This window comes from Ranitomeya imitator, chromosome 4 (assembly GCF_032444005.1).
Source record: "Ranitomeya imitator isolate aRanImi1 chromosome 4, aRanImi1.pri, whole genome shotgun sequence".
In the NCBI taxonomy this organism is placed as follows: Eukaryota; Metazoa; Chordata; class Amphibia; order Anura; family Dendrobatidae; genus Ranitomeya; species Ranitomeya imitator.
The window spans coordinates 644,502,679-644,525,140 of NC_091285.1; the positions used below are offsets into that span (position 1 = coordinate 644,502,679).

The 22,462-nt window shown below is 43.1% G+C and overlaps 1 protein-coding gene across 4 annotated transcripts; it reads left to right on the plus strand.

Moving 5' to 3' along the window:
• The first annotated feature begins 1,442 nt into the window (after nt 1-1,442).
• Nucleotides 1,443-21,365, plus strand: LOC138677086 (tumor necrosis factor receptor superfamily member 26-like). 4 transcript variants are annotated; one of them, XM_069766945.1, is made up of 9 exons: nt 1,443-1,564; nt 2,332-2,431; nt 3,864-3,995; nt 6,506-6,620; nt 7,939-8,021; nt 9,006-9,095; nt 11,948-11,967; nt 18,248-18,359; nt 19,171-21,365. In XM_069766945.1, exons 1-9 carry the CDS (start codon nt 1,502-1,504, stop codon nt 19,452-19,454), a joined length of 999 nt encoding a protein of 332 aa, XP_069623046.1. In that variant the 5' UTR covers nt 1,443-1,501; the 3' UTR covers nt 19,455-21,365. The 4 variants fall into 4 exon arrangements, with proteins under 4 accessions (XP_069623046.1, XP_069623048.1, XP_069623049.1 ...); XM_069766948.1 differs by lacking the exon at nt 3,864-3,995 and adding an exon at nt 1,684-2,218 and having other exon boundaries at nt 1,460-1,564; XM_069766946.1 differs by lacking the exon at nt 1,443-1,564 and adding an exon at nt 2,080-2,218 and having other exon boundaries at nt 19,171-19,598.
• The last annotated feature ends 1,097 nt before the right edge of the window (nt 21,366-22,462 follow it).

Sequence of the window (22,462 nt, forward strand, 5' to 3'; positions counted from 1 at the left end):
TAGTAACGCCCCCTCTGTGCCTCCGCACTATAGTAACGCCCCCTCTGTGCCTCCGCACTATAGTGACGCCCTCTCTGTGCCTCACTATAGTGACGCCCCCTCTGTGCCTCCGCACTATAGTAACGCCCCCTCTGTGCCTCCGCACTATAGTAACGCCCCCTCTGTGCCTCCGCACTATAGTAACGCCCCCTCTGTGCCTCCGCACTATAGTAACGCCCCCTCTGTGCCTCCGCACTATAGTAACACCCCCTCTGTGCCTCCGCACAATAGTAACGCCCCCTCTGTGCCTCCGCACAATAGTAACGCCCCCTCTGTGCCTCCGCACTATAGTAACACCCCCTCTGTGCCTCCGCACTATAGTAACGCCCCTTCTGTGCCTCCGCACTATAGTAATGCCCCCTCTGCCTCCGCACAATAGTAACGCCCCCTCTGTGCCTCCGCACAATAGTAACGCCCCCTCCGTGCCTCCGCACAATAGTAACGCCCCCTCTGCCTCTGCACAATAGTAACGCCCCCTCTGTGCCTCTGCACAATAGTAACGCCCCCTCTGCCTCTGCACAATAGTAACGCCCCCTCTGCCTCTGCACAATAGTAACGCCCCCTCTGTGCCTCTGCACAATAGTAACGCCCCCTCTGTGCCTCTGCACAATAGTAACGCCCCCTCTGTGCCTCTGCACAATAGTAACGCCACCTCTGTGCCTCTGCACTATAGTAACGCCCCCTCTGTGCCTCTGCACTATAGTAACTGTGCCTCCGCACAATAGTAACGCCCCCTCTGTGCCTCTGCACAATAGTAACGCCCCCTCTGTGCCTCCGCACAATAGTAACGCCCCCTCTGTGCCTCTGCACAATAGTAACGCCACCTCTGTGCCTCTGCACTATAGTAACGCCACCTCTGTGCCTCTGCACTATAGTAACTGTGCCTCCGCACAATAGTAACGCCCCCTCTGTGCCTCCGCACAATAGTAACGCCCCCTCTGTGCCTCCGCACAATAGTAACGCCCCCTCTGTGCCTCCGCACAATAGTAACGCCCCCTCCGTGCCTCCGCACAATAGTAACGCCCCCTCCGTGCCTCCGCACAATAGTAACGCCCCCTCTGTGCTTTCGCACAATAGTAACGCCCCCTCTGTGCCTCCGCACAATAGTAATCTAAGGGGGTTACAAAGCCATGGTTGGTGCCAAAACCAATCAAGGCTGATACAACAGGTGTCAGCTATAGTGTACAGCTGCTGCATTTTCACCAGTCCAATGCTATTGTCCGATATGTGAGGTCAGTAAAAAGATGTATTGGTGGTCACTAAGGGGTTAACCTCTGATTCATGTTGGAATACACCTGGCTTCTTGTAGATTGTTTTTGAAGTTTTTTTTTCATCCTGTGAAATTTGATCCACCTTTATGCAAAGCAGGCTTCATTTTACATTTTGACTTCCTTGTTATATGTAATATACTTCTAGTAGTAAGTAACCAAAGCATCACACGCTTGTGTACTGTGAAGTCAACATGCAGTCCCTTAGGAGTTCTTTTTGGGACCTGCCCATTAGATGCACCATTGTACTCTATCTGGTGAGTAGCTCATGCACGGTGCTTGTTGGTTAGTACGGCTCGTCTGGCATTTCGTATTCTGACTTATGAACGTATATATTCCTTGCAAATTGATGTTATTTTATATATTCCCACCAAAGGGTGAAGCTCTGCCATCACTAATGAGGACTGCTGCTTCAGATTCCCTTGCGTCGCTGATTGCCTTTTTTGCAACACAACAAATCCACATCTCTTCGACTTTTGGATGCAAACTCTAAATCACTTTTTCACTTTTTATTAACACTATTTGTGTTAATATTGCTGGTAGTTACTTTGTTGAGGTCTTTCTTCAGATGTTTTTCTTCGATCATCTGGTGACTTTTTCTAACTATAGTTTTCATATTAATTAGTCCAGATTTAGGACTTTCCAAAATGTTTTGCTGAGCTCTACTCGCTTGATATTTGGTCCTACAAGCATACTTGTCTCCTCCGACCCTTGATGCCAAATGTTTGGGATCATTTTTCACTTTGTCCATCTTCTCTTGACCTGTCTTCTACGTTCCTCCTGACTTTTATCCAGAGAACTCCTTGGTTTATTTGGTCAGCTGAGTGAAAGATCTGGATGCATTGATCCATAGAAAACTTTCTCTATGTTCTCCATCTTGGCTGCAGGATTCCAATTTACACACTACAACGGTAAATTGCACACACTGTGGATGTGGACCCTCACATGCCTCCAATATAGCCCATAATAGTCGATAATAGCATTGCATAATTGATATATTCATGATCAGATTTCCACTTTACAGGTGAATAGCGTAGGATGTAAACCACAAATCGCACAAGCTCCTCTACGTAATGGTTCATACTATATGAACGGGAAGATCGTATGTCTGAAATGTCCTGCAGGTAAGAATAATGCCGCAATGTAGTCTCCATTGAGTCCTATATTGTAAAGCATATACTACTGTACTGTATACTGCATTATGTTGGGGTCTGATTGTAGCTAAAACGCCCAGCTGTCCTAGATCATGAAGAATCCTTCCAATCTAGAAGGGGAACCCTTGTTCACTAGAGCGTACCATCTAAGAGGACCACCTTGTAAATGGACATCATAAAGGAGGTCCTGAGTTGTTAATTGCTTGGAGCTAAAGTAAAGAATTGCTAGAAAAAGCAGCTACGGATCTGGTGGTCCCAACTTTTCAATTTATTTGATGGTTGACCCTTTATTTGAATGGCTGGCACATGTTACTACACCGAATGCAGCCATAGAAGTGTATGGAAAATTTAAGGTTCCTTCAGAGAAGAGGATGTCTTAATAACACGTTAAAGACCTCCAGACATATTATTGATGTCGGCCAAACTTGCCTATTGACCGACCATCTCGTGTAAGGGGACAGTTGGAATTTCAGCACCCAATCTTTTTGTTTTTAGAGGAGACAAGTCACAACCAGAGGCATACAGTATAATTTCTTCTCTGTCCCCAATGAGAACACTTGATTATGTGGTTAAGCCAGGAGCTCATTTTTATGGTGGAGATGGCATCTGAAGAGATAGCGGTCTGCCAAGCAAGCATTTGTTCGACAGCTCATGTGTATGGCCAGCTTAAAGCTTTAAAGAACCTTACATATTAGACTAACGTTGGCCAAACTTCCTGATATCGACAGGTTTGACCAACACTTTAATGTCTATGGGGGTATTGCCTAACTAATTTTAGGGGAGATGTTGATTGGACTTGTCTGATTTCATACCCCTGATCGTATTGCTCTCCCATAGCACCCGGCAGGACAAGTGACTTGTGTATGGGAAAGTTGGCTGAGATTGTTGTCAGATGAACTATCGGCCGAATTATTGTTCGGTGGACAGCCATCTAATGTGTATGGTCGTCCTAAGAGGTTTTACGATGATATCTATAAATTAGATATGAGTTTGTGGATGACGGAGAGTCCCACAAATTCTGGGAATTTTGCTCTTCAGTTCCTCTTCTAAATGGAGCATGTGGGCTACAGCTCTATTATCTACCGATGGGACCACCTGAAATGTTCACGTACAATGCCACCCCATTCAGATGGGGTACTGGAGAGCCCCATTCTCAGAATTGTTGGGGGTCCCAGCAGTAATTACAAAGTTAAGACCATTTTTATCAATAGGTGATAACTTGCTACCTTCATCCAAGCCCTAATAGATGTCTACACCATTTTGCACAATAATATATCGTTACTTCTTATATTTTATTTTTCAGGTTGAAGCTACAGAATAAATATGTTAGAAATGTGTGTTGTCGTTGAACTGATCAGAAATATTCTGTCCAGTGGTCTATTAAAAATTCTCTGCATTCTAGGATACTTTGTGAAGAAAGACTGTGTGATATCTTATACACAGGGGATATGTAAGATGTGTAATCCCGGGGAAAATTATAGTGCACATGAGACGGGCCTGAATAGTTGCCTCACTTGTACCAAATGCCGTGCAGGTAATTACAGTGAAAAGAGACCTGTACTATGTCTCAGATAGTTTTTATGTAGTTTGTCTATTTAACAAGCTACATAAATCAAAAGTAAAGCCAATATAAGAAAAATATAAATATATAGTATGTTATCAGAAAAATTAATTTCTTTCTCCACTTATGAGCCATTTCTCCTTCCACATGTCAAAGATCTCATCATTCACTCTGAAAAACACTTAAAATCAATCTTGGTCAAGACACAAGAGATCAGATCACAGCTGACTATTAAAGCCTGTAGAGAAGGGATGAGTGATGGAGGAGGAGAGTAAGAGAGTCAGAGAGACACAGATGATTTTGCTGCTTTTTAGTAAGTGTTTATCTCACCCCAGAGCTGGATTCACAACTACACTGCTCAGTATTCCTGTATAATGTCCTCCATGCTGCTGCTGCTGCTTTTGAACACGTGCTACATAGAGACAGGCGAGCAGGGTGTATGCAATGCAGTGTATGGGAGATATTATAGTGGCTGGTCTCCACCTACTAGCTCAGAGACAACTGAGAATTAGAGATCGCCCCTGCACAGAGGAAGCTCATGAAAAATGCAGAATTCAAGTCAAATAGTAGCCAAATAGTGTTATTCCTCACACAGGACTGTTTATTATGAACAGTCACCTGATATTACTTTAAGCCAATATCGAATAGTAAGAGACAATTTGCCAAATATTACATTACGAGTGAATGCAATGTAGATAAATGCTAATGCATAATAATAGTACTAATTACGGTATTAGCCCAAATGTGATATGACCCTAAAATTGGCATGCAATCGAGGTCATAAGAAGAAAAGGCTGGGCACCATTGCAAACCTTTGAAGATAGCCTCACCACGACTCACCTAGGTGGACAGTGAAACCACTGCTAATTTCACTAGTGTTGTGTAGAGGCATCTATCTACCCCGCTGGGGCGGCTCAACTGAGGATAACTAGTGTAGGAGATTTTATATCTGTCCATGATGACTCTAGAAGATTTATCGTGACCTCTGCCAATGCCAACAACTGCATTATGGGCTGACCAGGCAACTTGGACCTCCCAGAGCTCCACTTCAGCTGCTGTACAAGTAGTTTTGCCCCTGGCTACAACAATTATATTATCAGCAGACATTAGCTGTGCACTCACTATTTAAGTACAAAGAATAACTCAAGGAAGTTCCCTAAAAATACTGTGTACTGAGAATAAGACATAGTAACAACGAGGGGGATAAGGACACAAACTAGGGGGAAGTTTGAAGAGCTCACAGCACCTCGGGAGCATTATTGCATCAGGTGGGAAGATTAGGACTATAGGGTCTGGTTTACCGTTAACCTAAATCAAAGTTTGAGGAGTTTCCAAAAGTGCTCCAAGGGAGGCGTAGATGAAAGATATGGTATGATTAGTATGGTTCAGAGGTAATTAAATCTTTGATGCATCAATTCACATGGAATGAGAAGTTTTGACCGAAGACCTCCAAAGTCTTGGTATAACCAATCGCCTTGATCAATTTTGGAAGCAGGTAATAAGTACAACACGGCTGTGTCCAAACATTTTTGGACGGCAGCAGAACATAGTGTTTTAGAGGTAGAAAATGTCTTCCTAAAAGGAGAAGACACCTTGGCGTTTCCACCAGCTGGTGGACATTGTGCCACTGGCAGCATTACCGGAACCATCTGTAAAAAAAAATAGCGAGAAAAGAAGCAATACAAAACAAGAAGGAAGTGTCAATGAGAAGATTGGATCTAGAGAAAGTACTTTGCAAGGGTGAGAAGTCCAACTATGGCAATTCTTACAATATTTCTAGGCTTGTGCTGAAGGACGTGTTTTCGAAATGTAGATGTTTTGCTACTTGTAATGTGAGATTGACAAGTTTTGATAACTAAGATTGTATCTACAATAGACAATATATATTTATTCATACATTCATTGCAGTATTTCAGTTGTGCTATGAGTTCGCTGTAAGGATTTGTCCACATGGAGTCTTCTTGCTGAGTTTTCGGAGCAGAAACAGCAGAAACTCCAAGTTTTTGAGTTTTGAGATTAGGAGGAGAATTTGGAGTTTCTGCTCCAAAAATTCATTGAAAAACTAATTGTGCACATAGCTTAATAGTGTGTTACTAGCTGACTTTTTAGGAATCTCCTGGGTTAATTGACTTGTTGAGGACAAATTGTACTTAATTATAGGTATGTAGGTTCTAGAGCTGCACAACGGGCCTGTCCCCACAATGGTGCATCAGTGTGACTTGACGTGCTCAGTTCCGACTTCCCTGGTGATTTCCAGTTTGTGGTCACCAAACGTGGACTACAAATGTTGGAACCTCATGAGGTTTGCCTGGACTGCCATAGACTAACCAATTACTGCTGTGATGGATCTGTTGATTACAGCATGCACCTGAAGATGACGGTTTTATGAAAGACAGTCGATGAGATGATAAAGTTGAAGAGGAAGATTGAAAAATGTGGATTCTAATCTTGGTAGTTCTTTCTCTTGTTTCATGTGATGACAGATCAGGAGGAAATTTCATATTGTAACATCACTAAGAACACCGTTTGTCGGTGTAGGAAGGGAACCTACTGTCCTACAAATTCCACATCTACTCAATGTCTTCCGTGCAGATCAAGGTACGTGGAAGTGTCCAGAGAATATGTGACCCCAGGATACATCCAGACATACAGTATATAAGATTGGGGTCATTATTAAGTATGGATGTGGAGTTTTGTGCAACGTCAGAAATTCAGCTTAGAAGGAAAAAATCATCCGTTGTTAGTATCGGCTAATTTATTAACTTTCATAGGAATTTAGAAAAGTTTATAAATGTTAATAATATGACTACATTTTCTGCTCTCTGTCTATGGCCCATATTAATAAAAAAAATAAAAAAAGTGCTACAATGATTGTAGAAACAAAATGCAGCGCACCAATCCCGCAAAATAAGTCATCCTCTGGTGCTCAGTGCGAAGAGTCAACGCCGTAAATCCAATAGGAAAAAGAAACTGGCACCCGACTTCCTTATAAACTAATCCAATTTATTTATTCATGGCATATAACACCATAACGGACACAAAGGTGCAGACTGCTGACGCATTTCAGACAGTACATAGCCAGAAACACGTCACGTTCTGCACATTTGTTTCCGTTATGGTTTTATATGCATCAAAGAAGTAAACTGGTTTATAAGGAAGATGAGGTGCCGGTTTCTTTCTTATATTGATGTTATTTGAGTACAATAAATTTGTGATCAATAATTAGTGGCCATTTATGAAAGCGTTTGGGTCACATCACAATCAGTGATTGACCGCTATCCCTATATGCATGCATGATGCTCATACAGAAAAGGCTGTCAGTCTGTGTTTTGCAACTTTTTACATGTATTTGGGAAGCTCTCGGAAAAATGAATTTGATCTCCAAGGAAATGGTGTTTAGGCCACAGCTATTGGGAAAATTAAAGGGGTTGTCCATTTTCAGGAAAGTGTGTCCCAAACGCTGTAAAATACCTAAAGTAACAAACCCAGTAGGTACTCCTCCTCCCTGGGTCCCCACCACTGTTATGGTCCCACCCCGCTCCAGCCAGTCACTGAGTTTCATAGCACTCGCCACTGAGCTTAGTGACTGGATAAAGTGGCGGTGACGTGATGTCGGCACTGCTGCCAAAACACCAGGATTGGGGTAGCGGCCCGGGAGCAGGCGCCAGACCCAGAGAAGGTGAGTATCTCCTGAGTTTGTTTTTTTGGTATTTTCCAGTGTTTGTGCCCACTTTCCTAAAAATGAACAAACCCTTCAAGTGACAAGGTTTAGTACAATTCTACTGCTCATTTCAGAGAGGTCCAAGCATGTAAAATGTTAGATGTGTGCCTGTAAAGACATTTAGGCCAAATACCATCTCTATTTGTCGGTAAATATCGGCCATTATCTATAGTTCTGTCTTTCTGTTGGTTTTAGTTGCCCTGAGAAACAGGTTTTACAGCAAACCTGTAATTCCACATCTGATATTGTTTGTGTTCCCGTAACACCCGATCCGACAGGTAAGACAAATACCAGAAATGTCACATACTTTCGTGTTATACAAAATTCTTTTGAAAAAAACAACATGTCAAAAACATTCAGATGAGGGTCGACCAAAGGGCATAGAAATTCTCCTGCTCTTTCAGGAGAGGTCCCCATTTTTCAGGAGTCTCAGAGATTGCGTTGGCAAAGAAGGAGTAACGACTATCATGGTGGCATCACTTGTATTAATTCACTGTTCCCCAAAGGTCTGATATTTCTGAATAATATTTGTTGGTATAGTTAGAAAAAAAAAAAAAACCTCTATTGACGCATAGTGATGAGCGATTCTGCCAAAATTCTTATCCGACAGTTCGCTCGAATATGACTTGGAAATTTGATTTGCACCAAAATTATTAGATGCAAATTGAATGTGCCTTATTATGATCTGGCCTGTCTCCAGGATCCAGTGCATAGTAAACGTAGGAGTTAAAAAATAAAAACATATATTCTTGTACTCGCCTGTCTTGCCACCACAGCTCCCCTCCTGGTCATCTGATGTTCTCCTTTGGTTCTGGTCTTCCTCCATTAATTGTCAGTGTGCTGAGAAAGCCTCAGGTGACGCATGCCGTAATGTTGAGACCCTGCACCGAGTAGAAGAAGAGCAGAAAAGACTAGAACCAGAGGCTGCCAGCGGATCACCAGGCAGGAAACACCAGCGGATCACCAGGTGGGGAGCACCAGTGGATCACCAGGTGGGGAGCACCAGCGGATCACCAGGCGGGGAGCACCAGCGGATCACCGGTTGGGGAGCAACAGCGCATCACCAGGCAGGGAGCTGTGTGCAGCACAATTGACAGGCAAAGGGAGTATACTCCTTTAAAAAAAAAGGGAACAAAAAAAATCAGATTTAGATGGATCCAGATTTTTGTTCTGTAAACCTCAAGACAAATTCAATTCAACTTGAACCAATTCACTCATCTTTATTGACACGCATGATTTCTAATTGTACCATTCTCTTTCAGTTTACTACATCCTAGTGTCTTTTGGCATCCTGGTGCCTGCTGTAATTATCGGCATCTGTGCCTGGTTCTTCTGTAGGAAATCCGGTGATGGTAAGTGTCTGGTGTAACGTCTACACGTAGGTTATAATATAACTTGGAACAATGGGCTGAAGGGTATAACTTCCCAGTTTTCCTAAAATTACAATTCCCAGAATATCGCTAACGCCACGTTCACAAAGTTCAGTATTTGTAAGCCAAAACCAGGAGTGAGTGATAAATCCAGAAGTGGTGATGACGTGTTTCTATTATACTTTTCCTCTGATTGTTCCACTCCTGGTTTTGGCTTACAAATACTGATGTGAAATACTGACCAAATACTGAACGTGTGAACGTGGCCTAATAGGAATATGTCTTGTGTAACTGTATATAATTTCCAACTTCATGTTTTGTTTTTGCTTTTCAGGTATATTTAATACGGATTCCGTATATTTTATTTAAGTATTTTATTTTATATCATCATTTATGTTCACACTATATCACACTTTTATTCACCTTTTTAGCACTCCTTAGGAGTCTTCCCTATCCGCTTACATCTTTTCTTTCAGCCCCTCATAGTTCTGTTCTCAGGGCTGCCACTAGGAATTTCAGGGCCCCATACTGGCAACATTTTCGGGGCCACCTTGAAACTCCACCCAGGCTCCACCCCTTGTACTTTCGGCAGTCCCCTCACCCTCTCATGGAAAATCTCCACTTCTGCACCATGTCCTTCCCATCACACATTAACAGTTCCCATCACCAGATCACATACATAGCCAGCAGCTTTTGTTACAATACAATTTAATACAATTTAGGTATATTTTTATTTATTTTTCAATTTTTAAAATGACCAATAATATTACATACAAGGGACAAATAACACCACACCATGACCAGATCACATATTACCACCACAGTGACCGAATAATACCACATACAAGGAACAAATACTATCACACCATGACCAAACCACATATTACCACCACATAGACCAATAATACCACATACAAGGAACAAATACTACCGCGCCATGACCAGACCACATATTACCACCACATAGTGACTGAATAATAGCACATACAAGGAACAAATAACGCCACACCATGACCAGATCACATATTACCACCACATAGTGACGAAATACTACAATACTGATCATTAATTAAAAAAAAACACAATACTAATGCCATTATACACAGGAGATCTATACTTAGTATACATTGCCTGTGTAGTAATCACTGTTGACATTATACACAGGAGCTCTGTATATAGTGTCAGTGTACAGGTAATACAGTGATCACTAGTGACATTATACACAGGAGCTCTGTATATACTGTAAAGGCAATACCATGATCACTAGTGACATTATACACAGGAGCTCTATATATAGTATACAGTATATAGTGTAAGTGTATAGGTAACACACCGACTCACCGGTGATGTCTCTAGTTGAAATCCTTCATCTTCGCTTTTCTTCTTCATCCAGCACAGACCGCCATCACTTCTTCCAGCCAGGACTCATCTCTGAAGGAAATAACACAGTTATCTAGAGCACATTCCCCATCCTCTATACTACGCCAGATAAAAAAGCGACCATTTCGCCCTGCACAGTAACAGGACCTCTCCTCTCTCACACTGAAAGCAGTATCCTCAAATATAATATCCTTTAATTAGCCCCTACATTAATAATATCCCACATTCTGGATCCCACATGTCCTCCCATTCTGCCTTATGTCTCTCCATATTGCCCCCATAGTCATCTATAATAGTATAATGCATCCCATAGTCATATATGGTAGCATAATGCATCCCATAGTCATATGTAGTATAATGCATCCCATAGTCATATATAGCAGTATAATGCAGCCCCATAGCAGTATAATGCACCCCATAGTCATACATACTAGTATAATGCAGCCCATAATGCATGTATTGCACCCCTTGTAATGCTCCCCGATAATATAATTCAGGCCCCATAGGGGAATAATGCAGCCCCATAGGGGTATAATGGACCCCCATAATATAATGCAGCTCCATAGGGGTATAATGCTCCCCCATAGGGGGTATAATGCTCCCCCATACTGCGGCTTTACAAAAAAATAAAAAAAGTTCATCCTTACCTGGCCAAGGTCTAGCGATCCTCGGCTCGATACATCTGAGGAGTGCAGAGTCGTACCGGCGTATGACATTGACGTCATAAGCCGGCGACGTGCCCACTCACGTCAGTTGCCGGCCTGTGATTGGCCGGCGGCTGTTAACTGTTGCTGTGCGGGAATCTCCTACACGACAACAAATTTTAACGGCCCGTGTGGCCCGCTGAGGAGAGGAAAGGGGGCCTGATGCGGGGCCCTTCTGCTCATCGGGCTCCATACGCCAGTAAGGGCAGTAATGTTCCACACTCCCAACTCTTTGATTATATATTGTCTTGTGAAATCAGCCATTGTTTTGGTGGCCTTTATCTGGGCACGTGTTCCCTAACCGGTGCATTTGCTTGCCTATAGGTTGGTCATGTTTACACTTGGAAACACAGTGGACCCAATCCATTGAAGTTTTAAAACTTTTTAAAAAGTTCCATACGCTTTTGCACAACGTGATTTTTGTCCACTTTACGCCAGTCTCAGCCAGCTTCACCAAAATGGGTGGCACGAAACGAGGCAATGTTCATTCATCTGATTCATGATGAGCTACCACATCGTTTCCGGAGGCTCTTCAGATCAAGGGACATTGCCTTTTCTACAATTTACACCCAGTTACAATTGTGGCTTCAAAAAAGCAAAAGTGAGCACCTTGATCTCAACTTTTATTTTTTATAATAACGGTATCACGCCGTGTGTCGTGCTCTGCTTATTACCTAACCTGTTTCTCTTAGTGATAGCAATAAGTCTTGTGTCACCGGAGATTAATTCCTATTCATGTTTTTTTTTCAGGATTAATAAGGATACGAAAAGTAAGTGAAAAAGAACTTTGCAGCTGTATCTAATCTAATGGCTTGTGTGAGGTCTCAGTTTTCTTTATTTTTACATAATGTGAACAGCAAGTGACAAAGTGAACTTACATAACATTGCGCATCTTCGTTATCGTTAACTTGCATTTACACTTACCTACCACGGTCATTACACGACCGCCAATCGGCTACATTCAAGCGAGCGTCAGTCTTTTAATACCCTATTTAGACAGGCCAACAGGATTCTACGTGCACAGAACGAACGTTAAGATCTTTATGGGAGCATAGAATATCATTGTTATCTGCAGCACATCTTCTCATAACAAAGGATGATGTGATGAACATATAAAGATTTTGCTACCTTCATGAAAGTCTCAATCACCCAGCAAATGAGTGTTTTGCTGGTTTGTTGGGTGATCCACTAATTGGCCAACATGTTCTTTTTTTTTTTTAATTCAAATAAATTTTTATTAAGAATAACAAGTCAATTAACATGTTACATTTACATTTTGAATATAGAGTATTTCCCCCCCCCCCCCCTTCAAACAGCCCCCTTCGATCCCAAAGCCCCCCACCCCCACCCCACAAAGCAGCTCATCTTGTTAATTACTACCATCATTAAAACAATAGAGTATCTAATCCCTCAACCATTCGTATAAGCCACACTTCACATTACTATCCCATAGCAATCCATGGAGACCACATTTTATTGAACGTTTCAGTTTTCCCTTTCTTCTTATAAATCCCTTTTTCTAGTGTCAGGCCCTGTTTCACATACTGGAGGAACTCTCCTCTTGACGGCGGCTCTTCCATAATCCAGTTTCTAGCTATCACCTTCCTAGCCATATACAACAATCTGGCTATAGCTATCTTTAGGTGTTTATCCACTCCAATCTCATCCACGCATCCCAACAAACAGACAACTGGATCCCTTGGCACCGTGCATCCATACGCACCTTCCATACGACTCAAAACTACCACCCAGAAGGCAGCCAGCCTCGGACATGTCCACATCATATGGAAAATGTCTGCATCCGTAGACTTACACCTCGGACATTCAGAGTCATTACGCAATCCTGCCTTATATAGCACCATCGGAGACCTATAAACTCTGTGTATCACATAGAGCTGTGACAGTCTATACGGTTCACTCAGCGACAGTCTTGGGATCCATTCCAACACCGACTCCCAAGTCTCGTTATCTATTGGGCCCAAATCCCTTTCCCATTTAGCTCTTGCCATTATTGGAAACCCCAATAGAAAAGTGTGCAACAGATCCCTGTACAGAGTGGATATGACTCCTCCAGTCGTCCCGTCATTACACACATACTCCAGTACTATATCCCTTTGAATCCTAATACCTCCGTTCCTACCCTGAGCTCCAAAGGCATGCCTCATCCGCAAATATTGATACTCCCCTGCAGACCCAAGACCAAATTCCGCCTGCAATTGGGAAAATGATTTCAGTTCACCTTGTTCAATTATTTGATACACATACTGAATCCCTTTGCCCAACCACTCTATCAGTACCCCCAATGCCTCAAATTCTTTCAGATTGTTATTATGCCATAGCGGCGAGTATCTAGTCAAGTCCGTGATCCCACGTATGTGCCTCAATCTACTCCACAGCTTGCGTATCAACAGCAAAGTCAGATATAGCTTCCCCAAACTCTCCAAGGATCCATCCTCCAAACATTGCACCACTGGCCTTCTTTTTGTCACCACCTCCATCAACCGCTGTACTGCCCCAGATGACCCCTCATGCGCCCAGCCCCTTAAATGCTGACTCTGGGCTGCAAGAAAGTACAACTCAGGGTTAGGCAATGCCAGACCCCCATCATCCTTGGGTCGCTGAAGTGTCTCCAGTTTGATACGCGGATGCTGCCTCCCCCAAATCAGATTCCTAAACAGAGAGTTGATCTGTCTAAATTTCCCACGTGGTATCCAAACCGGCGCATTGTGAAGAATATACAGTATTTTCGGCATCAGAATCATTTTGATAAGATTCACCCTGCCTACCACAGACAAATGTAGCTTAAGCCATGCATCCGCTTTTGCCTTGAGGGCACCCAAGATTGGAGTCAGATTCTCATGTATATAGTCAGTGACCGGCATAGATACCCATATTCCCAGGTACTTAAATTTACTCGTCACCTCCAGTCGCCCGTCCTCCAATGGCTCCCCATCCACATCGTCCACCTTAAACAAGATAGACTTACTCCAATTTATCCTAAGTCCCGACACTGATCCGAATCGTTCAATAATCCCAATGGCTCCCTCCAAGGATGCAACCGGGTCAGCCAGAAACAACAAAATATCATCCGCATACAACGCCACCCTTTCTTCAATCACCCCATATTTAAACCCCGTCATCTCATCAGACTGTCGAAGCGTAGCGGCCAGTGGTTCCACCGCCAGAGCAAACAAAAGGGGGGAAAGCGGACACCCCTGTCTCGTCCCTCTAGCCAATTGTATGGTCCGTGACAACTCCCCTAACCCTGGCCATCGGCATCGAGTACATTAATTGAATCCATGATATGAACTGCGGTCCAAACCCCATTCTTCGCAACACCTGCCAGAGATACCCCCACTCCACACTATCGAACGCCTTGTGAGCGTCTAAAGATGCAATAACTCTCTGGCCACAGTTATCGGCTTTGAGTTGCAAGTTCATATACAGCCTTCGTAGATTAATCACAGTTGACCTATCAGGCATAAAGCCAGACTGGTCTGAGTGTATCAGGCCAGAAATAACACTTGTCAACCTCATCGCCAACACCTTAGCCAGGAGTTTAACGTCGATAGAAAGCAAAGAAATTGGCCGATATGAATCCGGCTGTGTCGGGTCTTTCCCCTCCTTTGGAATCACCACTATTGTGGCCTCCCGCATAGATGCCGGTAGCCTTCCACCATTCGTAGCCTCTTCCAAGACCGCCTTCAATTTAGGGATCAACACTTCCCCAAAGCTTTTATAAATTTCGGCAGGAAATCTTGGCCAACATGTTCTTACGATCTATCCCGGTTATCGGCTCATTGAAATGGTTTTCTACCCCATCTTTGTAGGTGGTTAGAAGATTCTCAGTAATTCACTGAGAACTTTAATTCCTGCAATGGTCAAGTAATGACAGAACAATAGAGCTGTCACACTCCACACCGACAAAGGTCCCCTACTATTGTCCCCTTCAATTTGTTTAATCTAGTACCTCTTCTTGGGGATGTTTAAGGCCAGCCTTATAGTGGTGCTTCAGTAGGTCACCTTCGTAACGATATTGTCGTCTTCTGATATCCTTTGGAAAAGATCGTGCTCATAACACAGTAAGACCAAAAACAATCACAACAAGGAATGTGAATATATAGATATTTATTTATTTAGTGACGGTTATCAAACCATAAAAATACAGAATTAATAAAACAAAAATAATTTAATATACAGTACAGACCAAAAGTTTGGACACACCTCATTTAAAGATTTTTCTATATTTTCATGACTATGAAAATTGTAAACTCACACTGAAGGCATCAAAACTGAACACATGTGGAATTAATTATATGCTTAACAAAAAAGTGTGAAACAACTGAAAATATGTCTTATATTCTAGGTTCTTCAAAGTAGCCACCTTTTGCGTTGATGACTGCTTTGCACACTCTTGGCATTCTCTTGATGAGCTTCAAGAGATAGTCACCGGGAATGGTTTTCACTTCACAGGTGTGCCCTGTCAGGTTTAATAAGTGGGATTTCTTGCCTTATAATTGGGGTTGGGACCATCAGTTGTGTTGAGCAGAAGTCTGGTGGATACACAGCTGATATTCCTACTGAATAGACTGTTAGAATTTGTATTATGGCAAGAAAAAAGCAGCTAAGTAAAGAAAAACGAGTGGCCATCATTACTTTAAGAAATGAAGGTCAGTCAGTCCGAAAAATTGGGAAAATTTTGAAAGTGTCCCCAAGTGCGGTTGCAAAAACCATCAAGCTCTCCAAAGAAACTGGCTTACATGAGGACCAAGGACCAGAAAAGGAAGAACAAGAGTCACCTCTGCTTCTGAGGATAAATTTATCCAAGTCACCAGCCTCAGAAAATGCAGGTTAACAGCAGCTCAGATTAGAGACCAGGTCAATGCCACACAGAGTTCTAGCAGCAGACACATCTCTACAACAACTGTTAAGAGGAGACTTTGTGCAGCAGGCCTTCATGGCAAAATAGCTGCTAGGAAACCACTGCTAAGGACAGGCAATAAGCAGAAGAGACTTGTTTGGGCTAAAGAACACAAGGAATTGACATTAGACCAGTGGAAATCTGTGCTTTGGTCTGATGAGTCCAAATTTGAGATCTTTGGTTCCAAACACTGTGTCTTTGTGCGACGCAGAAAAGGTGAACGGATGGACTCTACATGCCTGGTTCCCACCGTGAAGCATGGAGGAGGAGGTGTGATGGTGTGGGGGTGCTTTGCTGGTGACACTGTTGGGGATTTATTCAAAATTGAAGGCATACTGAACCAGAATGGCTACCACAGCATTTTGCAGCGGCATGCTATTCCATCCGGTTTGCGTTTAGTTGGACCATCATTTATTTTTCAACAGGACAATGACCCCAAACACACCTTCAGGCTGTGTAAGGGCTATTTGACCAAGAAGGAGAGTGATCGGGTGCTACGCCAGATGACCTGGCCTCCACAGTCACCAGACATGAACCAATCGAGATGGTTTGTGGTGAGCTGGACCGCAGAGTGAAGGCAAAAGGGCCAACAAGTGCTAAGCATCTCTGGAAACTCCTTCAAGATTGTTGGAAGACCATTCCCGGTGACTACCTCTTGAAGCTCATCAAGAGAATGCCAAGAGTGTGCAAAGCAGTCATCAAAGTAAAAGGTGGCTACTTTGAAGAACCTAGAATATAAGACATATTTTCAGTTGTTTCACACTTTTTTGTTAAGTATATAATTCCACATGTGGTAATTCATAGTTTTGATGCCCTCAGTGTGAATTTACAATTTTCATAGTCATGAAAGTACAGAAAAATCTTTAAATGAAAAGGTGTGTCCAAATTTTTGGTCTGTACTGTATATGTATTTAATATAATTGCACATATCAAATTTCATCATATGGCAGGCATCATATGTATTGTACCCATAAGGACTCTCTATATATATCTAAAAAACACCCATTGTTGCTTATCAGCAATTAGTGCTAAGGGCGAAACAAAAACCGCATTATATAAAAAAATGGATACAATGTGCATTCAATCAAGTAAAGGAAGGGCAATAAAAGTGCATTAAGTGCAAAAAAAGTGCAGCTATAAGGTGCTTATAGATGGAAAATATCCAGAGTCACTTACAGTACTTCTTAATATACGGGAATTGCTATGCGGACCGCCAATTAGATATGGTGCACCCCGAAGCGCGTTTCGGACGCACTGTTCCTTCGTCAGGGAGTTGCCAGCTCATACTGCACTAGTGCCGTACATCCCACATCACGTCCAAAGGACGCTTCTATATCTTCCTTATGGAAATTGTTACTGAAGAAGGCCAAGAATTCAGGCCAAATCGTTTATTTTAATGACTACAATAAATTACAAAAAACTCCATTTAAGTTGAGTGGCTAAGTTTATCTTTCACTATATACGGCTTTGGACCCTACTAAGGCACCATTTCCGGATAGCACACCCGGTTTTCCTCTACGATGTCCGGAATGACACAATCTGAGTTCCTGTCAGCCTCCACGCAGATTTTAAGGCCCTTTGTTCAGAATAAATCATGTAAATATCAGTCTTATCCTTCTTTTTTTTACTCAGCGCATGTTTGATATCCGCATCTGGTCAATTTCTCTTGCGGTCACGCTGTGTTTTATGTGCGGATTTTCCCCATAGATTTGCAATAGATGTGAAAAATCTGCAGGTAAAATTCGCACATGCGATTTTAGTACGGAAATGCATAAAAAATTCATGTAATGTGCACATGACTGTATCAATAAAGTTTTGTCAAAGCCAAATACCAGGAACTATCAAAAACAAAGCAGCTTTATTTAAAGCATGACAGACCCATAAGAGACAAAACAAAGACAAAGGGAGAGGCACATGCTGAAAAATAGGGATCATGGAAAGTGCATTGGTGCATATCATACGTCAGTGGCGATACGCGTGAGGTCACTTCCTCCTCCCCCATTCTTGTTCGCCAGCATGGCCCCACCTGCAATGTCTTCACCTTCACACGTGCAGGTTTGACAGCACTCAGATATAAGCTCCTGTATGTGTGTGTACAGTGACTGACAGATATGAACTGTGTCTGACAGGTATTCACAAAGTGTCTAAGACATAAGGCGGATTCAGAGGAGGACGCAAAGGAACAGTTTCTACAGCAAGAAAACAAACTTTACATGACAAATTATCTCACAAAAGATGAAGGTAAGATGAAAGTTAAAATTATGCTTCCATTTCAAACCATTTCACATCTCATCTGTACCTATAAATGTAATCCCTTCCTGCAAATGGACATCTTAGCCTTAAAGGGGTTGTACAGGCATGGGGTTCAAGACTGCAGTTACTCTATGCGACTACAGACTTGTGAATCGTCACAGTGCACATTGTGCACGCTGTCAGGATTCTCTGGTGACTGCAAGTGTGTGATCTGCATACATGTGGTCACTTGCCAACTAGACGTGTCCGGCCTTTCTTCTCAATACTAGTGAATTCAGTAAGGCCGGACATGTCTAGTCAGAATGTGGCTGGAGGCATGCAAATCGCATACTTGGGGTCACATGACTCCCCGCTTCCAAAGCTGCATCGGAAAATCCTGACATGACTACTTCGAACACTAACAAGTTAATAGCTTTCTAATGTTGTCCGGCTGCACTACTAAAAGCCAGGCTACTAGGAAAAAATGAATGTCATTCCTCCTTGTAGGCCCGACTTTCAGTCATAGAGATGCGGCCGGCATAGCTTTCAGTCACTGCTCAGTACATAGTGAGCGGTGGCTGTATCCATGCCCCGACACTCCCAAACAGCTGGCTCTGTACGGATACCCATCTTGAGAACTTAGACTTAAATTTCCCTGCAGTACCATCACAGGCAAAATTAAGTATTGTACAATTCCTGTAGAAAGGTCTCCCACATAATGAACAGACTTGTATTGGTAAAAAAAGTGTACACTAATCATTGTGCAGATGATATCCTACTAGAACCTCAGATAACACATTTTGTTGTTTGTTTTTTTTAGTCATTGCCAGTACTTTCAGTATTTTTGTGGCTTTGGTGCCTTCACGTGTATTTAAGAAATTCGTTCTAGAGCTGGGACTGACAAAGAATGAGATTAACCTCATAAAACAGGACATCAGAGCCACAGAAGAACAGCATTACGCCATGTTGTCTCAACTGCACCGGAACCAAAAATTTGATGTGAACATTTGGCTGAGAAAACTGGCCTTCATTAAACTGGATAATGTGGCGCAAGAAATATGTACTAGATTAATTGAGGATGAATTGTTTGAGAGATCAATTTAGGGCCTATTTGTGACACCCCAGGAGTCCAGCTGCCACAGTGGCATTGCCTCCCTCACAAGGGGTGATGTTATGCCTGGAAGAAAGGAGGGATCCCCTTAGCAGGTAACACTGGCATGCAACACTTTCCTGACTCCAGACCAGAAGGGGGAGCTCTAAACCCGGTTTTAGGGGAGCCTCCCATTGGGGTTCTGGCCTGGAGGCGGGGTTAGTTAGTGAGTCTTAGTGTGTGAGTCTGACAGGAAGGAAGAGGAGGCAAGTGAGGAGAACCTGAGGGATTGGAGCTGTGACTGAGCTCACCCCAGGACTGAGCGCCAAAGACCGGACACCAGAGTCCATGGTTGTATGGGAACTGCAGGCCCAGCAACTAAACCCAGAGGGCAGGAGATTGCAGGTTTCCTGGCCCCATCTGACACCTTGAGGCACAGTAGCATACGGGAGCCCGGAGTCACCATGAGGGAGTGACATCTGCAACAGGCTCAAGCTGCCTGCCATGCGGGGAATGTTTTATTTCATGGACGGACAGTAATAGGGACTTTTGGAGAGCTTAAGGCATCAAGGACCTAGGAAGCAGCGCAGACGCAAGGCTTCCAAATCCGCCTGGCTAGGTGGATCCTGAAATGCTTCTAGGCTGCCCGACCTCCATGACCACCTGTGACCAGTGTCCCGGACTGCACCTGCCATTAAAGGTAAGTAAACTACAGTCCTTGTGTCCTCCAATCATTCCTGCACCCTCATTCTTGCACCTCAATGTAACCTCAATAAACTGTTCTAGTAGCCCTGGGGCCCCGCTCCACCTGTGGGGAGCAGAACCTTCTTAGTTGCAACGCCATCGGCCCAAGCGGTCCCCTTAAGCAGCGTCAGCCACCCATTGCCGAACACCACAGGTGGCGTCACATGAAATCCCCTACAAACATTCCTTCATCACTTTTATTGTGTGCCCAGGGCCAAGGACTGGGTCACAGCTGCCGTGACCACCTCTTTAAGGACCGTCTGACCCGGTTCCGAGTGCCCAATGGCCCTAGCGGGCGTCGCATATTTAGACAGGCCGATAATTGGGATCATCATTTCCCGATTATCAGCTAGTCTACAAAGGTCGGCAATCATCTCATTAACAAGATTCTCATTCGTTAGGCGAATAGATTTTTAAACTGGCTTAAAAGTCTTCTTTCTTGGCTGCACATTGTCCGCACATGTATACAGGAGATGTGCTGCCATTACCATAATGTTCTGTGCGCCCAGAACAATCATTTTAACAATCGTTCTGTGAACATAGAACTGTGGTCAGCCACTGATCGGCTTGCATGTAACTTTATCAGTGGTCATTTAATGGCCCCTGATCAGCCAATGTACATTGACCCTTTGGCTTGAACCTTATTTATATTTTTTGGGTTTTAATTAAAAAAAAATTCATCTAAAAAAATAAACAAGAAAAAACTTACAATACCATTATACCCTCTGAAAAAAAAGATGAATCAAAGCCAAAATGCTGAGCTATGTAGAATGTCATTGGTCTGTTGAAGTTTTAAGAGTTTGGATTTGTTCAGGCAAGGGTATTATATGGACATGTGCTGTCCAAGTAAAAATCGGACACCACACTGACCAATGTAATTCAATAGTGCTGTTTAGAAGACATTTTTTTCACAGGGACCAAGTGTCCCTATAAAAAAAAATGGCAGCTTGCGCTATTCTCCTCTGTATCTTGAATGAGACTTTCCCTTACATGCGACATCATGTCACGAGGCAAAAGTGATAACTAAGAGGCTCGATGAACAAAATATTGAAGTTTTAGGTTCATGCCACTGAGAACGGGCGAAGGGAAAAAGTCTTTAAAAATAAGGGTCAAGACTGTAAATATTGAGGCTTTGTATAAACTTGTTGAATTTGTCAAAATAAAAGTGTAAACTTATGAAATACTGACAATTGTACTTCAGTATCCGTAGAAACATCCGACTAAATTATCTGAAAATGATGAAGCAGCAAACTGTGGAAACCAAAATTTGTGCAGGGTATCAAAACTTTTGGCTACAACCGTACACTCTTAAACATTGAAAGTCTGTAGCTCCTGGTAGAAATAAAGAAAGAACTGAGAATTAAGTTGAATCTGATGTTTGATGTACTTGTGAATAAATTAAAGAAAATGCAGTAAGCCCGTGGGGGTAGATAGATTGTCCTGCATGTAGAAAAGAATAAAGAAAATGATAGTTTTGCACTTGGGAAGAAATAATTGTTTTGCACTTGAATAAAAATAAAATGTTTGCATTTGCTCTTAATAGATAGTATACATGTATGGGTAATTGTGTTTCATAACTAGTTAATACATCTGTTACAAAAATGGTCATCTATAGAAGTAAGCTGGCAATGTAAATATGTTATTGTTTGTAACGTTCAAGTGTCCTCACCTCCCATAAAGGGAAGCATAGTATATCAATTTTATTTGTATAGCATTTCAAAAATTGCATGTCTTTTTTGCCAATGTATTGTTGTTTTTTTTTCCCCAGTCCCGGAGTACTGGATTCAACGGGGGGGAAGGGCAGCGCCCCAGGGTCCTGGACATTGCAGTAATATCGTTCTCTTCTAGGGGGAGTGATGTTACCTTTGAAGGCAATAAAGGAGATCTCTTTCAGTGGCGTAGGAAGAAAGGGTGCGGGGGAGGGGGGGCGGGCCGCCCCGGGCGGCACAATGCGGGGGGCGGGCATCTAGCCGTGCTGGCACAAGCATCTTTTCAGTCAGTGCAGGGCCAGGCAGTGCAGGCACATCGGGGTTAAGAACGAAGCCAGCGTGACATTTGTGGGCGGAGAGAGCACGTTCTCCTGCTCTGCTCTCCCGCCCGCCCCTCGCTGGCTGCTGAACTTATCAGGACAGGCAGATTCCGGAGGAGCTCCTTGGCAAGCCTTGCCGCCCTGAGTGAGTGCGATGTATCTTTGTATTCTGACAGTCTGGGTGACCTGGGGCGGCCACAGCTGATATACTGTATATTATATACTTCAGCAGCCGCCCAGGCCCCAGCA

What these genes read in the sequence shown, in the direction of transcription:
- LOC138677086 (XM_069766945.1), top strand. Translation starts at nt 1,502, where the DNA reads ATGCAGTCCCTTAGGAGTTCTTTTTGGGACCTGCCCATTAGATGCACC. An exon ending in ATGTCTGAAATGTCCTGCAG is followed by an intron (nt 2,432 to 3,863) that starts GTAAGAATAATG and finishes TCTGCATTCTAG; the next exon opens with GATACTTTGTGAAGAAAGAC. An exon ending in GATTAATAAGGATACGAAAA is followed by an intron (nt 11,968 to 18,247) that starts GTAAGTGAAAAA and finishes TGTGTCTGACAG; the next exon opens with GTATTCACAAAGTGTCTAAG.